This window comes from Bombus affinis, chromosome 8, assembly GCF_024516045.1.
Source record: "Bombus affinis isolate iyBomAffi1 chromosome 8, iyBomAffi1.2, whole genome shotgun sequence".
NCBI lineage: Eukaryota > Metazoa > Arthropoda > Insecta > Hymenoptera > Apidae > Bombus > Bombus affinis.
In genome coordinates this window covers 15,015,028-15,033,259 of record NC_066351.1, presented here as the reverse complement: position 1 = coordinate 15,033,259, position 18,232 = coordinate 15,015,028, and the positions used below count along the sequence as shown (strand labels likewise).

Below are 18,232 nucleotides of genomic sequence, written 5' to 3'. Positions count from 1 at the left end.
ATCGTTGTTTTATACATTTTAATTTTTGAAAACATCTTTTTTAAAAATTAGACCACTGTTACTTGTACATGAATAGTTTTTATATTTTTAAAATTGTATTTAATAATTATATACTTTTTTTTGAAGGAATTTTGCTATGGAAAAAAAAGTGAACAATGAAGGCAGAATCTTAGAAAGCGCTCATAACATTTTAGAACAAATTAATTCTTTATTGGTGTCAGCAGCAAATCCTTCAGATGAGACCTCTTTATCAATAAGATTGTCATTAATTAAGGTAAGTTTATTTACATTTATAAAATAATTAAAAGTTTTCATAAAGATGTACTGTTAATATTCGTGGCACTGTAATTATTTAACATGTTCTTAAAACATATATTAGTTTATAACTTCACTATGCTGAATTACTTATTACTTTTATAAACGATTTAAATAAATTTTTATTATCGAATATCTGATCGTAGAATATGTATTTTGAAGTAGTAGCCGTTATAACGTTATCAAATAAATTGAAACTGAACCTAATAATATCTTCCATACCATGACTGCACAATCTAGAGTGTGCCAAGACATAAATAGCAATGATCTGTGTCGCTCCTTTTACTATTAGATTAATATTCTTTACATACAATGGATTTTATAAAAAATGTTAATTTAAAATAATTATTATCTTTAGGCTAGGCAAGAGGAACTTCTCTCCCGTAAGAGAGCATTACAGAATTTAATAAATCAAAACGGTATTCCTTCGGGAGAAGATGAATGTAATAAATTACTTGCAGATATGGATAAGGTATCATATTAAATTTATTTGAAATACATAAATCGAAATATTATGTGTCATAAAATTGTAAACGATTCTAATTTAAGTAATTTACTTAAATTAATTTTCCAGGCTAACACAAGCCTTTCCAGTCACCGTGAATATGTCGAAAATAAACTTGCATCTCTTAAAAAATATATTTGTACCTTGGATAATGTTATGACGTGGGTTATGGAAACCCGAACGAGAATATATATATCCCGAGAATTATCCCAACAAGAACGAGCCGAAATTATTAGTAACGTTATGGTAAGTGTGAAAGTATGTATTTAATGCAATACAAAATTTTATGCAGAAAATAAATTAAGAACATTTTATATTGTAGACTAAGGTCGAAGACCGAGAAATGGAAGTAAAAGATGTATTAGAGAATTATACTAATTTAGAAAAAGAATGCGAGTCTGCGAAACAGCCTATTTCTGTAGAATTACAAGTAAGTAGAATAATTTATATTATAGTAAATTTAATATAATTTTCTTCAAAAAGAATAAATCGTAATAAATTTTCACTCACCAAATTATTTGCCTGTTTCAAAATTCGTATTATATCTGCATAAAAGATTTACTATTTAAATATTTGAATATTCCGTTACAACGAGGTACCAACTATGTAAAAAGTAATTGTTACTATGTTCATACTTTTAATTCTGTAGAAAAATTAAAGTCGAAAAGATGGCGCTCTGACAAATCAGTTTTCGAACTAACGGTCTGGCGTGCGGGCAGACCGTGCGTTAATAATTTTTATTTTCAGCTTTGTGTTCTGTTTCGTGTTCAATTTTGTTTTACCTCTTGTGTCTTTAATAGGAGAAATTGAAAAAGCTAAGAGAAGATTGGCAGTTTGTGAAGAACAATGGAGAATCATCGAATCATGAGGTCAAAACTACAGTGGCAGTTGGACCGGCGTCACAAGGAATCGGTGAGTCTTTTACATTTAGATCGTTAAAACGAAGAAATTATCTTAGAAATGTAACTTTTCCGATGATATCGACGCAAATACAATGTTTTTAACGACTAGTATTAGCTAATGTCGATGTTAATTGCATGATTCCTCATATCGTATCGCGCTTCATATTCTATGCGCGGGAAAGGAGTTCAATTTGAATTTGATGGTTGTCTAGTTTCGGCGTCTGCCGTAAGATGGAGTATTATTCGATACAGTAGAATCAGACTTGGTATATCGAATATGAAATATGTTTGTTAATTCTCAACCGCTATTTAATTCGACATTTTTATTTCGACCATATTTAAACATCTTTATAATTTACTTGTCTAAAATAAGCATGTATCTACTTTCTCCTAATCTCTAAGTGTTTAAAACTAAAGCAGATGTAAAATATTTTTTAAATGTAACATTCTTTCAAATTTAAATTTTGTATATGGAATGTTATTGGTCAAACAGTATATCCGAAGTGCATCTCGCAAACACGTAACAGGTTTCTTTATATCGGCAATTTGTAGAGAAAGTAGTCGCGTGCAGTTGGCCTTTAAAAATTCAATAGCAATGAAAGCCGTTCTAACTCTTGCTAACTGTGTGCCTTTGCGACTGTTGGAGGATTTTCCGAGGAAGCTGGCAACTGAACAATAAATAGTACGTTTAGTCGGTCCGGTAAGCGTGGCCACATATCACTTCCACTCCATCCCGTACAACGATATATATCCGCCACGTTAAGTGCAGTCTTTTCACCGAGTAGTGGAACTCCCTTTTTTTTACTTTCGTTCGTCGATCGATTTATGCATTCAGAATCGTCAACGGCGATAAATTACGTCGTGTCGTCGTTCTTTTAATCGGGGACTCTAACGATTCGTGCTCGAATCCTTTGACAGAAAACGAATCGACGCAATAAACCTGTACGATTTTAAAGTTGCGTCATGTTTCTCGTTTATACTTTAACAAATAAATAATCACAGAAATTCCAACTCGATCCATAGTTAGGCATCGATCGTTCGATCTAATCGTCGTTTTAATTGTCGCAATATACGTCTTTGAAGGAAATCGCGTTATCGTTAACAAAAGTACTGGAAAAGTATATTTAGGAAAATGAAACAACGTTAACGGTATATCGCAGAGAATATTACGTAAGAAATACATTTTCATTTTAAAATAAAAAGAAGGAAAAAGAAACGAGTACATAATCCACAAACAGGATTGATAAATGTTGCTAGGAGTGTCGTCTTTTAATTAGAGGCCGATTTCCAAACGAGATTGCGAGATTTGGAAGGAGTTAATGCACGTTAGAATCGTTAAAATTTCTCGTTGTTACTAAAAGGCTTAAGCCCTCGTCGGGTACAGGACCATTAACCAGCTGAATTAAAATTTTACAGCAGCGCGCATGATTCAGAATCGCGTTGAATTTAATCGCGGCGGGTTCAGGAAGGAAGAACGTGAGATTGTTGATCCAAAAGCGGAGAGCTTAACGGAAAGGTCGACGGTTTGTAGTATAAGCGCGATCGTCGGGCCGCATAATGAGCGGATAAGCCGCCTAATGTAGTCGTGGTAGAACACCACCAGGCTGAAGATAGCTAAGGCTTCGTTATTCTCTGTTCTTCTTCGTTCTCTGTTTCCAACGCTTCCTTCCTCCATTGTCTTTCGCCTCTGTCAGACCTTTCGGTGTTACATCTAGATGAAATCAAGCTCGTTTGACTAAAGTTTGGGGGCCTACAAAAGGATTAAGCTGGCGCTTTTGATCCATCTTCTGGAATAATATTATTTTTTATTATTCTCTTTTATATCTCGTGTCCCTCGCTAATCGTTTTAGTATCTTTTCCATTCTGTCGCCATCAGGAATGTGCGAGTTCGATGTAAATGGAAATTCATACGGTTCATAGTCGTTGGGAGTTGGGAGTTCATTGATTTGATACGTAAGAGAGGATAATCGAGTTCTCCTTGCGCCCGATCGATTAGGGAAAAAATCTAGGCGGTCTCTTTTTATGTTTCCCTAAGGAATGCAGAGAAGGGATACGTCTGCCTTTCCCTTATCGAATCACTCCCAGAGGTTCGCCTCTTATCGTGATCAAATGCGTAACATTAGCCGACCGAGTCTCTGGTTTGTTACGATTACTCTGTTCTTATAGCACTGTTCTATAAGAACAGAGTAAAGTAATCTCTTGAATAATTTTTTCTAAGAAATAAGACAAGGGGAGTGGAATATAATGAGAAAATAATATGCGTGACGACATCAAAAAAATTCAGCAATGTATTAGCGAATATCGATGCAGCCAAGAATGCTAGAAATTTAGGGATCCGTTGTTAATCGATAAATATTCAGATGTTCGTTAATTCGCGCGTCAATGAGTAACCGAGTGAGTTGTAGTATGTTACGTAGTATGTAGTAAACGCAGACAGTACATGGGAAAATAAAGCTGATTAACCGAATGAGCTTTTGGTAGCTTTTGCGCAACATAATATTTAGCAGTCTCGTGACGTGAAAACGGATTGTAGGTTGATTCGAGCTGACGCGATTAGCGGGATATATTGTGAGCCGTGATCACGTTAACGGTGAATTACGCCGATCCCAGAAAAGCTGCTCTCAACTAGCCTAGCGCGTGTACGTCGACGAAGAGGAACGGATGTTCACCTGAACAAACTCGTTCCTCGTTAGCGAGAGAGCTCATTAAGACTTTCATGTTCCTGTGGTCACGTTTTTTGCCTACAGTAGCAACATGGATTGAAAAGGCTAAAAAAAAAAAAAAAAAAAAAAAAAAGAAGAAGAAGAAACGCACGAAACTTTCGGCCTACAGAGCGCCTTTTAGCGTCCGCCGTCGACGCGAGAGATGTTTAATCTTTTATTTCTCTTGTTCTTTTATTTGTTTATTACGGTCGAAACGTAAATTCGCCGAATATACGGATTTTCTAGCGCATTAGAAGTTAAACGTTATCGCGCACGATAATTTACAATTAACGCAAATATAAAATATCGTAGGGCGAAAGTTGCAGACATAGATCATCGTGCAACGATATTTATCTCTTTATATACGCGATAGCGGATCGAACTCGGACAATTCGTAGGATCGTGTTTCTGCTGTACGCGGCGCGTTAGTGGCGGCAATAAAAAATACAGATAAAATTTTCCAGCGCGACCGTGGACACGTACGGATGAGAAATATCGGATGTTGTGCTGTTGTGCTGACACAGGGATTGTACTGTATGACGCTGTGCTAATTGCAGCAGGCTGTTGTACGAGAGACAGCTTTTTATGCGGCGACTGGTAATGACATCCGCCCTGTGCAGCTGACCCTCTATTATTTCTCACCGGTGCTGCTTTCCTATCGAACAAAATCCTCTTGGCAGGAGAACGCGCGTATTTATCTTGCCCCGAATTTCGAATTTCGCATATCAAAGCGCGCATTCAGCCCTTTTCATCATAAATGCCGTCACCGCTGGCCCCACTCCACCTCTACTCTCTGCCAATAATTCCTTCAAACTCTCCACCGAATAATGAATCTCCAGATGAAAATCGCTTTTCGACGTGCACCGAATTATAGCGTTCTTTGTGCCGCGCGATTATTCCACGGAATTTGCTTTCGCGCAAACTCGCCGCTGCTAGAGTGTCTTTCGGCCGCGAGCAGAAAAACACAATATCGTTGAACACGCTTTATTTTTTCGACGATTCGGGGATTTCTAACGCCGACCGAATATAATCAAAGGATCGTTTCGCTTATTCGTTGAGGCTCGGAGGCTCGCTTCGAGGAAAAGAGAAGAGCAACGTTTCGAAAATTTCTCAGCGAATTTTCCTTCAACTGCGGGACTAAATTTTTCGTTCGATTTCAATCAATATACGCAACGCGTTCGAAGAAAGTAAGAAGACGAGGGAAGTTGGTAGGGATTTACGTGGAAAATAAGAAGAAGGGCACTTCTCCGGGATCTAATAAGAGTCAGCTTAGCCGTGAAATTTTATTGTACTACGAAAAAGCTTCCAACGCTGATAGGGTGGTTTCGTCGTGCCATACGTTACTGGCACGCATGAATGCTCGTAGGATAGGCTTGTGGGTGGTGCGTAATATAGGACAGTGGTGGTGTATATAATCCCACTGGGTACATAGGTTGTAGAGAACGAATGACGAGGGGTGGATGGATGAGTGAAATAATGGTTTTTTGGGGCCTGCGTTAGACGCTGAAATATGTAACTCGATGGTGACCACGCATTACCGGCAATGAGATTTTGTATTAAAGGCTAATGTGGGAATTGTTATTTAAATTTACATTTTTTTCTTCGATATCGATTCGCTGCATTAACTCTCATTCACTCACGTACTCGCCGGTTTCATACGAGAATTTCGTGAAATATCTGGCAAAAGGTAGAGATATTTCTGTTAAAATTTTTTCATCGTTTCCACAAGCGCGCCGTATGCGAACAGCATTTTATTGTTCTTGCATTCGCGATTTTCATTCCGCGGTCTCAAAGGTAAGATGATTCGATCGATCGAACGTATAGATATACAAATACGTTCCTTGTCTAGGTCTAGACGAAGCGAATAAATTCATTCAACCGACTGAGATACGTCGGTCTGAGAAGAGCTTTGCATTCCTCTTATATCCGTTTCCATTCTGCTCGCCAGATACGTTCGACTTCGCATTCGAGCAAGAAACTTCACTCGCAAAACGAACGCACGCGTTCATCCAAATCGTACTAACGTTACTTGCTAACATTTTACTTGTGCGAAAAACTTGTATATCAAGTTGCTGGCGGTGGTTAATGCGCTTTATAAATTCGTTCGTATATAAAAATATAATTTGATTTACAAAGCTACGTATATAGATAGTAATCTACGAACGTATATACCATATACGGTAAAGCGGAATCCACTTGGAATTTAATCTTCCATAAAAAATAATCGAATAAAAAGACCAACAAGTGTAACAGAGCATAAATTACGTAGAGCCATATTATGAAGTTAATCGAAGGCGACGTCCTGTCTTCGCGTGGCTTCATTGTGTTCCAAGAATTCCTAAGAATACGTCGTTGCTAGTGAAGATTATCGTTTTAGTTATCATTCGTACTCGACAGACGACATATTTTATTCCATACCTTTGTCGTTTTCTTGCCGTGTCTAATTGCCTCGATGTGGCAAATTCCTTCGTTCGTTCGACCCGCGAGACCTTTCAGGGACGATCGAACGATCGTGCTCTGCGTCATCACAGTTTTATTTGTATGAAAGTAGCTGGCTATGTACTCGGTCGTCTCCGAGGCGACCGTCAGGTTCTTGTGCTCGAGGTTCCTCGTTAACGAGATCAAACGCTTGGCGTACAGGTGGATGACGGAGACTTCTCGAGTATCAGTACCTGTTAATTTGTCCTCGAATTGGAAAAGGGTTCTCTTTCAACCGATCGAGTGATTCACGTTCTCGAGGATACTGAAATAACTGGATGAGAGGTACCCGGGTTTTCTTCGGCAGCTTCCTGAACAAGTCAAGCAACGAGGAGGTAGCTGTAGTCTCGCAGAATATTCTCTTGTTCATGAATTTGTCATCCTTAACTTCTCGATACGCCGTGTCCTCCGACGAAACGTGAGACGCGTACGGATCCGGATAATCTTTGAAGAACGCTTCGCAAGCGGTCAGCTAAAAGTATGGAAGGACAGTTACTCTCTCGCTTTCCTTCATCGACTGAAATTTTAAATTATGCTACGTAAAATATTCTTGACGCGAATATCAAGGATCTACTCATCGTTTTACCGTGAATGTCTATGCAATTGTATATTTCAATTCCAGCGTGATCTAAGTAAAGATTTATCAGACATTGATAACGAATACTATCTTTAAATTTTACAAAATGGAAGTGGAAGAAACGGCAATAGAATATTCCATAGGTTCCAAGAAATTTCCAAAACATTCCAAGAAATGGTGACGGAGGTGGATCGTGGAAATTCTCTTTTCTAACAACTATGTGAAAAGACAGAATTTAACAACGTAAATTGATCGAACAAAACTGCAAACGAAACATACAAAATACGATTAAGTTATCCCAAGTGTTTTGCCTCTCGTTGCTTTTTATCTCGACTTCTCGGTTAGATTTTTTGCTCGTTTTCTGTTTTCCCTATTTTCTAGCCTTTTTCGCGACGAAGAGCACGCGCCGATCTATAGAGTTACCGACGCTTACTCGTTCATTCATACGCCACACCGAACTCCCGCCACCCGGTTATTCTTTCACCCTCTCTTATCGCAATTCATTAGTGAATCGTCAAGAGCTCCACAAACAGCGAACGTAGACCCTCATTAACGTAATTTCAATGATAATAACGCTTCCACGATTTTAAATGCGTTTATCGTTGTGTTTGCCCCGGACAATGATCGTGACTCCGTGCGCGGAATTGCGTGCAAATGCGATATATTTCGTCCCACTCCACAGGAATTCTGGTCATAACATTCTAAGGTTAGGTATAGCAATTTCACAATTGCCCCATGTATTGCTATCTTCTTTTAATCGACGCTTCATACGCGATATTCTTTATTCGTTTAAAGCCGTTCCCGACCATTTTCCCATCTTACCTGCGATTTTAATTCCAATTCGGCATCGTTGACTCTTCGTAAAATCTATTTTGTGTTATCAAAAACGTTCACGCCGAACGTACGCGTCGACGCTTCTCGTTTGTTCGAAACTCGAGCATCCCTTTCTTCTTCGACTTTCCTGCCACGTTCCTTCGCAAGTTCCGTGTCCGATTTCTTCGAAAAATCATCCGAGTCCGATGTCCAACTGCAGGAAAGTGCGAGTCGTGTCCCAACGGGGATGATCCTCGTGTTAAGTCGACTATTTTCGGGTCGGAATTAGTGCAACGAGATAGGAGTGGCGATTGCATCGTGCGGATCCGTTAGAGAGCTGTAACAATTAGCGGCGCCGGTGGAGAAGAAGGACGGCTGATTTCTCCAGTTTCGTCCTGGTCGAAGCTGTCTAAGCCGTGTTCATTACTGTACCGACGATCGGGCTGCTCGACGATGAAGAGGGCGGGAGAGGGCGATAGAGGGGCGACAGGGGCACACGAACAGAGTTAGGGGCGGTTTAAGCGAGCGTAGCCACGGCGGTCAGGCTTGTAATCTGACGGTGGTAGGTCGTTCGGTTGGTCGGGGTAAAACGGTCCATTAAGACCGGGTAGCAGTTAGTGGTCATGCTATAGGAAGCAGCCAGCTTACTAATGCCAGCCGTGGTTCATCCCCGCAAGGGCCGTTAACCGGGGTCAGCCCTGGGGCTGATTTCACCTTCGCGGAACTTGGATTTCGTTCGACCGCGTCCCGTTTTCCCTTGTTTTCCGCAAACAGAACGATGCATCATGCTGCCCTTCCGTTCTATCCGTGATCAATTGTAACTCATTCTCCGCGTCTCCAAGGGATGTATTTGTCTTCTGTGAACTGGAACGATCGGAGGGTTCCTGGTGTTATCTTTAACCAGCGTGCAGTGGAATGCTAGATATCGTTGGTCGGGTCGGGTCGGGTTTGTTTGTTCTTATTTGGAAGAAATCATTAATCTACGAGTTTCGTAGATGGTGTGAATTATCACTTCTCGCATCGTTTAAAGTCACGCGTTTTTAGGACCGTAAAATTGTATACAACACGAAAGACTAAATTGGTTAAACGTTAGTTTTGTAAAATGTATCCAATATGGGAATCACGTAACAACGTTTACAAGCGCCGGTCCATAGAAAGTTATACTCGAATAATTGATACAACGCCACGAGGAATTTTAACACTGATACCTGTACTAGTAAAATGTATTCGAACGAGTCGATATATTGTCATAGGTCCGGTTCCTGATAAAGCCTACAGTTAGACCTTGTCTAGCGATAAACCAGACTTATTGATCGTATTATTGGACCGATTAACGAAACACGCAGACTAGTTAACACTTTCACGCGTAGTTCTTACACGTGTACGCGTACTCAGGAAAGTTTAGCCGCGGTGTAACTTGAGTGCGAGCTGGGCATCAAGTTGACGATGTTATCGGTATGGTACGTGCTCCAGCAAATTACCGTGCACGTATATGTATTACGTACACACCGTGTCTAGTGTGTCTACGGTCTTGCGTACGGATATCCGAGTCGCGCGTGGAGGACGGGTAAGCAGAAGTTACCAATGCAGAGGGACGAACCCCCTTAAACGCGCGCCGACTCGGGGGTGGTTTTGCCTTTACGAACCAAAGTTTGATTACTGTTTTCACTGCGGGTTCACTGCCGCGCAAGTGTAATACGACGTCCAAACCCGATACATTCTCGAGTCGTTACTTCGTCGATGTTAGAATTCGCGTGGTTCTTGTTTAACTTGCTCGTCGAGTTCGGTCTCTACGTGAAATAATTCGCGGCGTGTAAGGCTTCGTTTTATCGGCCCTTCGTAGGTATTCATTCGCATAGCCACCAGGGGAATTTTCTTCGAAAGAAATCACTTTCGGTCGTAGTTGGTACGTTCTTTTACGACTCTGATAGTAGTCTTTCGTCCGTCTCTTCGAAAACGTAGCGTTGAAAGGGAAGAAAGGAAAGAGAGGGAAGATTGGAAGGGAAAGGAGAGAAAGTCGTTGAGGGACTGATAGTTGGATTTGTCAAGCGTACGAGGCTTTCTTGCAAGCCTATGGTTTAGACAGCGAAGGCTGCAGAACGCGATTGTACGAATAAAACGATTGGCTCGAGAACATCTCCGCGATAAATCGAGAGCAGACTCAACACGAAAGTTTCGCCAACGGTAATTTTATTACGTGTAAGTTCGTAAACCTGGGAATATCGTAGCATACAGACGCTTAGTATACGTACAGTATATACTTAGTATACGGACAACGATAATTTTATTACGCGTAAGTTTGTAAGATCTGGGAATATACCGATATACAGAGAATTTGAAACGTACTCGCGCAAGCGTTTCTCCGTGACGAAGGTCCACCATGATAGTCGACGTCGTTACACGGACGATGAGTTTTTCATAGCGGCGTTTAAAGGACGTATAACGCGTCATCCTGGTGGTGTTCCTCGATTTCCTTCGACCCATCGAAGCAGAAGTAGAAGACACCGTGGACGTAGCGTTCGAGTCGTTAAATCGTCGCAGCAATTTAATAATGTCACGATGCTAACCTTGGACTTAGGAACGAACTGATCTTTGACGCTCGTTAAGGTGGTGTTAGTAATAACTTTTATAGCTTCCGGCGGACGTTAATGTCGTTATAACGCGAAGACACAACTAGCTCTAGCTTCGTCGTTTCGTGTCCGAGCAACGCGAGCTCGAACGATGTCCGATCGCGAATCCTCGCCTTGCCATTTTATCGTGGAATGCGTTCACGATCCTCGAGAATTGCGTTCGTTCAATCTTTCGCTGAAATTTATTTCCTCTCGATCTTCTCCGGTCGCATAGTTTCCTTTTCGTATCCAAACCTTGGGACGTAATTAATTCGCTACGCTCGTGTCCGTCTACGGAACTTTGCGCGGCAAGTTTCTCGAGGGGATGGAAAAGGATATTTCCCGAAGAGCATCGGGTTAGAGGGAAACTTTGATTTGACTTGCACGCGACCACTTTCGCACGAGTCTACGGTTAAGTTAGGACCTGTTTCGTCATCGAACAGGTAGCGATTGCACGAAATTAGAATTCTTGTCTGCGGTCGAGGTCGGCGCTCGAACTTCTCTTTGAAAGTACGTAATTATTCGGCACGATCGTGGCCAACTGCCTTCCTTTTTCAGCATCCGATCTGTGCATATTTCTTTAAACTTTTAATTTAGATTATCCGTTCGATTTTATCTTATCGTCGATTATCAACCACTTGGGATTAACCACCGGAGAAAAAGAAATTTCATATAAATCGGGTCAAGAGTATTTATTTTCGGACGAGGATATCGGAATATCCTTGTTACTTGCGAGTAATCGAAATATTAATCGCGTAATTTCGAAATATCGTTTATTCTTCGCCTTTGGACGAGAGACCGTCGAAAGCATCGAGGCGTAGTTGCTTCTAATTTTTGAACGGGGGTTTCGTCGTCGGATTTCGCGACGTTCCCCGGCAAAAGTTGGCGCGATTGTACGCGGAGAGGATAGGCGAGGACGGCGCCGGGGGAATAATACGCGAGCGTTCCAGAATCCAGAGTTTCGCACGGAGGGAACAATGGACAAGATTAATGGGAAATGGCGTGAGCGCGGAGCCAGTTCCGAGGATCCTAACACAAGCATAACGAGAGGTCGGTCTTGCATAATCTGTCTTGCGGTGTTGCTGGGAAGCATCGCGACGCCGGATTATTGGAACATTTATGGCAGAGAATTTGATATCACGGTCGGATCTTCGAAATCGCTTTGGAAAATCCGCCAGTCGACCGTATTTCATTCACGTCGCAGGAATTTTTGGGTCTAAATGCTGACCGATATCGCAGCCAGAGGTATGATTTATGCGGTCCGTGATTTAATCCGTGCTTCGAGAGCACTCGTGAAATAAAACAGGGATTTAATTAAAAGCGCTTGTAACGCGTTGATTCTTTTTTTTTTTGCTTGCCCGATAAAAAAGATAGCTGCCACGAATTAATTTGTAAACGCGTTTAACGCGAGACGAGCGCGTATTTCTTTTTTCTTTTGCGTCTTTTGTCGAGAGGAAATGAAAGTAGCACGCAGGAATAATCTTCGAGCTGTTGTGACTCGGAGGCATTCCTTTTTTAAATCTTGTCCGAGTAATCACGCGTGCTTCGGTCGAGATTAAAAACCAACCTACGGATATTAGCTAACCGCCCATCAGCGGCTGTAAATCGAAGAACGCTTCGCATTTCTCGGGTTCGTCCGGTTTGTTCAGCCTTTGTTCGATGTAGCGCGCGATCGTATTGTTCCTCCTTACGCGTTTCGTTTGTGTCGTGGAAAATGCACCATCGAAAAAAGAAAAAAAGAAAAAAAAGGGTTTGGACTTCCCATTTACTTTGCTCCGGTCGTAAGATTCACGGAAATCTCACGAGATTGACGTACGTTTTATCCGCACGGTTGAAACCCATTTGTCGATATCGATAGTGGCGGTGGTCCGCTCTAAATTCAATTCAGCCCGCAAATCGAGAATTCTAATAGACGACTATAATTTCGCCGCGGATCGTCGATCGTTTTCCGTCGCTCTTCGTTCGGCATTTAAAAATCAGGTCGAGATAAATTGATTTGCAGAAAAGCAATCGACGAAAATAAAAAAATGGAAGAGAAACTAAGAGCAAGAAGAGCCGGGAAGAATTGAAAGTAAAAAAGACGGTAGCAATTTTTCGTAGCGTGTTGGTTTATTCGAGGACGTATTCGAGGGACGCATCACGGTTCCTACACTTACGACAAGCCATAGAATAGCATATTGAAAAATCCCCGTCTTACACTGACACGCTACCGCTCTCCTCTCGTCTCCTCGTTCTTTCCTTTTCGCTTCTCGTCCGCTACCAGCCGAGGATGAATGCGTGCGAGGGTGCCACGAATGGTAGCAGGTGCGCCGCGTGAATTTATCGCGGCGAAGGAGCTCGACTTATGAGCGCTGCTTGTGATTCGAGTCGACCAAGAAGTTCGCTCCACGCTCGGCCAGTGATCGATAATCTTTCAGCTTGGAACTGACAGTACCGAGACGTCCTTCCTTTTCGTCGATCGATTTTTGGGGATTCTTCGTCGCTACAATTACGATACTTCTCGCTAAGCATAGATTCATTTGCTCCTACAAAATGATATTATAAAAAATCGTCTTGCAAATATTAAAAAGGAGAAGTTATCGAATAAAAGAATAAATTAAAGATAAAAGAAGGAAATTGTCTTGGAGTTCGAACGTATGCGGATCGGATAGTTAGCATTCGTTTGGCTAATTAAGAAGGTTCGCTTCGTTCAATCGGTTTATCGAATTTAACGTACGAAATGCGTGTATCATAACGCGATATATTCTTGGCCCAAAAAGCGTTCTCGATATTGGCACGGTTATGCGAGGGAAGAAGGTAAAGGTGAGACGTTGGAAACATTTGAAATCAGTGCGTTCCCTGGGGACATCTCGTAAATCGTGCGCCCCGTTGTTGGCGCCTTTCCACGTGCCACCCTCTGGTTCTTTGCTTCTCTACATCTTGCTGCTTTCTCTTCGTGCCTTGAATCCTATCTCTGTTTTTCTTCCTTTCTCTCTTCGTCTCTCTTACGCAGGAAATCCAGGGAAATCCGAGAAAAATCGCGTTATCGCTAACCCGTGAAACAGAAGCCGTAACAGAAAGGACGACTTTAGAACGCTCGGGGACAAAGTATTCTTCCACAGCCAGTAGTACTATCGCGAGTTTCATATTTTTTTCTCTTCTCCTTTTCATTATAATCTTCCCATCTGTTTTTCATTAACCGGTGAATTTTTATAGCGATGTTTGAAATACGACGGTCGTTTCTCGCGGAATTATCGATGACGATAGAAGTCGGACGACGACGTTGATAATTCTTTTCTCGAATCCTTCTGTTCCTCGATGCCAGTTTCGTTTGTTTGCTCTCGAAACGAGCTATATTTGAAAGCTGTTCATGATCGTAACACCACGGTACGCTCTTTTTCCCCCCCTAGAAAATTTATCGTTTCCTTTTAAGGGAACAGCGTAACTTTAAAACCTCGCAACGTTCTTTACGAAGCGTAAGTCTGTGGTGTTTTCAGTTTTTCTTCCGATATTTTCCATTTTCGGTAACTTCCGAACGAGAGATTCGGCTTTTAACGCTGCTGAATTATTTTCACTTCGATGTCTCGTTGGCTGCTCTCTGTGTCACGATAGAAAAGTTCTTCTTCATCAGGGAAAAGCTTTCCCACGGTTTTCGCGCCGTAGATTACAATGCTCGTTCACCGTGTTCTCTTCCTTTTCCTTTTTTCTAGTTCTTATCGCGCTTTAGCTTTCTCATCATCTTCATTCGCGTACAGTTGATTTTTCCACGCAAGCGATCCCAATATTTCAGAAATATATGAACGCGTCGAACGAATAAAAAATAGAAAATTTGAGAAAAAATAGCAAATGAATATTTTGCTTCCGTTGTATGCTTCTTTTCTAGCAATGACGTGATTCGGTGACGTGTGTGTGCTCGCGGAGTAATTTCGATGGCCGCGGTACGTCCGCTGTTTTGCAAATATTGATCGTGAAAAAATAGTCGGTGTCTCCGATACGAAGACAGCTTCAACAGGGCTGCATGGAATCGAATTTCTCATCGAGGATCGTGTAATCTGGGTCGAGCGTATATCGTTGTTACCGTAGAATATTGGCGATTGTTCGATACAAATTCAACCTCCGTTCGCCTAGCGTTGTCACCGAAAGAAAAGAAGAGAAAAAATGGTCGGTAGAACGAATGCAACCACTGGTTAAAGTCATCGAGAAGAAGCTCCAATATTTGGTCTCTTCGAACAGAAAATTGCATATCGCTACTGGGTTGATCGAACGAGCCTCGCTGGCAGATTAACGCACTCCCCTCTCGTTCCTGGTGATAACCAAAAAAGTAGAATTTTTACTCTTCTCGTAAAAGTAGATCGAACGATTGTTACGATTCGGGCAGATACAGAAAAATTCTACGTTCGACTAAATCGACTTCGTGCGAGTTTTAACAGCGTTGTCCGAGGATCGTAGTAAACTTGAATTGGATTCGAGTTCCGCGGAAACGTAGGATACGGTGGGTTATAATTCACGTGTATCGCATGCATAAACGGCGTTGTTGTCAGCAAGGTCGAAACGAACGAGCAACGCCAGACGACGTCGATCCCGTTAATCGACTGTAAGCACTTTGCTCCGACTGGGACGATTTCCGCTAGAAACGCTTCGCAAATTGAGTTCGTCACGGTCCGGCGAATTAACGTCTAATAGTCTGTCCTCGAGAATGGAATTAATTATTTCGGTTTCAAGTCGTTGATATTAAATGCACCGATTAACATTCAGTTATAACGACGACCAGTTACGTCAATTTCGTCTGTTCTGCGCGTTAAAGTTGCCCGATGGCCGATCGCTTCCTATCACGTCCAAGTTGCGATTATTGGACACTCGTTTCGCTTGTTTCTTCGTGTTTAGGCGGATCCGGTAATCGAATAATTTATGGAGGCCAGAGAGGAAACGTTTCGAACGACGTCGATTTTGCGATCCGATTAAATCAAACCTTGATCGTCGCTGTAATCCGATCTGGCAGACTCTTAAGCAGCTTACTTTTTCATTTGGTATTAATCTACTGTATTAAATACTTTCTAAATCAAAAGGAGAAAAGAAGTCGTTGTTTTGAAGTCGGAGAGGCTTGGTTAAAAAATGTGAAAGGTAAGCGAAGAACTTCTAACGTTGTTCTCATCGAAAATAGCCAAGAATATCTAAAACTTAGGTAACTACTTAGGTACACGATGCGTTCAACCGTTCCATTAGACCTATGAAGACAAATAGATCTGAAAGTCCAACGAACCTTAGATAACGCGAAACTAAGCTGCTAGGGAAAAGATCGGTTCCTTGTGAGGAGTTAAAAAGTTACAGAGAAAATTGTTACAACTGCGAACGGTAAAAACGAACTCGGAAGAATATTATTGATTCGTCGGAGTACTCGAAGACTCTTGTTGTACTTGTGGTACAGCCAGGGTACACTTCGAAACACTTGTAAAACATTGCTCCTAGTGGCAAATTTTTATCGCCGAAAGATCTAGCGACGTTCTTCGAACGCTCTCGTTACACACACGCGCACCATAAATTATACATTTTTAAATACCCTCTATCGCGATAAATCATTCTTCATCGATAGAAAAGTAAATTATCGACGCGACAACGATAGTCGGAAGATACGAAGAAATATCGCTAAGCGTTAATTAGTTTCCTAAATAATTGGAACCACTTGAAAATTCGTAATCCACGTGAGTTGATAAATATGGGAGGTGCCTGGAGGTATTTGATCGGGAGTGTCTAGGTACATTACGCTGCGCGTGCAAGCAACAGATCGAAGCGTTAGCGTTTCTATAGTAGCATTCGCGGTGGAAAACGATCGACGTGAAATTTCCCGAGAAATCGTGATCGAGATCGGTGTCGAAAATGGGCCGGTTCGGGCCGTCTGGCTCTAAAGTGGCTATATCTCGGTGTCAGGAGCCGGAGTCAGGGATGTCGGGTGACATTGACCGCGGGAGCAACCCCCGTGGAGGGTCGACGAGGTTTTCGCTGGCGCGTGGAAACGGCGCTTGCGCTCGCCACGTTCTCGTGCAGCCGGGTTCGCGAAGAAAGGGGCGACGGGGTAAAACACAGTACGACCCTGGACGGCCAAGGGGTAACGACACGTCCATCGAATATAAATCCTTGTTTCCCTCGTATCGAAGTTCCCGCGGATAGGCGACCGCGTTCTCCGTCGCAGCATCGAGAATCTCGACGCGATAAAAACATCTCGGCGTCGTTTGTCCGCATTTCGTCCGTGTTAGGCGCGTGAAGCGTCGTCCTCTGGCGCGTGTATATTTGTCCGTGTCGTGGTACTCGTTAGATACGCCTAAGCTCGTCCGGTTGATCGTGCTTTCGTTTCTTTTGGTGGGTGATCTGCGATTTGCGAGTGTGTGCACTGCGTGCAAACGTGTGCCGCGTCTCTCTCGGAGTCGCGTGGCTTTGTTATGAAATATACCATGTAAGTATAACCAGTAGAGCGTGTATGGTGTTGCTTCTTAGCGAGACAAGTAGTGGGAGTAGTAACGAGAAGCTGTGTTTACCGGACGTCGATTTCGAGTTGCGAGCGCAGCCGGCACCTCGTGGTCCCGACATTTCCAGCGGTTTTCCGTTTCTCTCTGTTTATAGGTTCGATTACGTTTCACGCGGGTTACGAGTTTGCAAATTCATGAAAATGCTCGGTAGGAAATACGATCGTCCGACGTATATTCCATGTATAATACACGTGTCGAACGAATAATCAAAACGAATGGCTATTACAGCGAGAAAAACACTTTGCCCTGCAGATAAATACACGAATTATTAACGTGATAGCTTTTGCCGGATAATTCCCTTGACAGAGTATATTCGTATATTAATAGGATATTTCGAGATACGGTTGATTTAAAGGAAAGGGAGGAATAAGTCGGAAGCGGAGATGCGCGAGACACAAAAAACCGATACGTGACTCCAATGGATCTAATCTTATCGGTTTAATTCGGTCTGGTAGACGGGTTTGAATAAGACGTAGACCTACCATTCGTTTTTCCTTCGCTTTCATCAGGTTTTCACGACTCTCTGTATATCGAGCCGGCTGAATGGACGCGCGGCTCATATTCGACAATTCGTATGCACGGCTCATAGTCGAAAGTTCGGCTGGTTACTCGCTCAAAAGACAATGGTCGTGCTTCACCAGCTATTTCGCAACGTTTCATCGATGCATCCATCGAATAACGCGAAAACGAAATCCCGGTACTGACTTTGCTTTCGATCGTTTCTTTCTGGCGAACTATGAAGCTTCGAAAAATCATCGAGCAACGATGTATTACGTACACGCGTTATACAAATTCGTCGGATTTTAACCGATACTTTGTTTCGTACGCGTA

General features: G+C 42.2%; 1 protein-coding gene across 10 annotated transcripts in view; it reads left to right on the top strand.

The window, feature by feature from the left end:
- The window catches only part of LOC126919089 (dystrophin, isoforms A/C/F/G/H), a 434,304-nt gene that overhangs the window by 24,660 nt on the left and 391,412 nt on the right, over positions 1-18,232 (top strand). For all 10 annotated transcript variants that reach the window (XM_050727761.1, XM_050727759.1, XM_050727760.1 and 7 more), the window contains 5 exons: positions 127-274; positions 674-787; positions 890-1,066; positions 1,143-1,250; positions 1,621-1,732. In XM_050727761.1, coding sequence (XP_050583718.1) covers positions 127-274; positions 674-787; positions 890-1,066; positions 1,143-1,250; positions 1,621-1,732 — 659 coding nt within the window. The remainder of the gene's footprint in view (positions 1-126; positions 275-673; positions 788-889; positions 1,067-1,142; positions 1,251-1,620; positions 1,733-18,232) is intronic.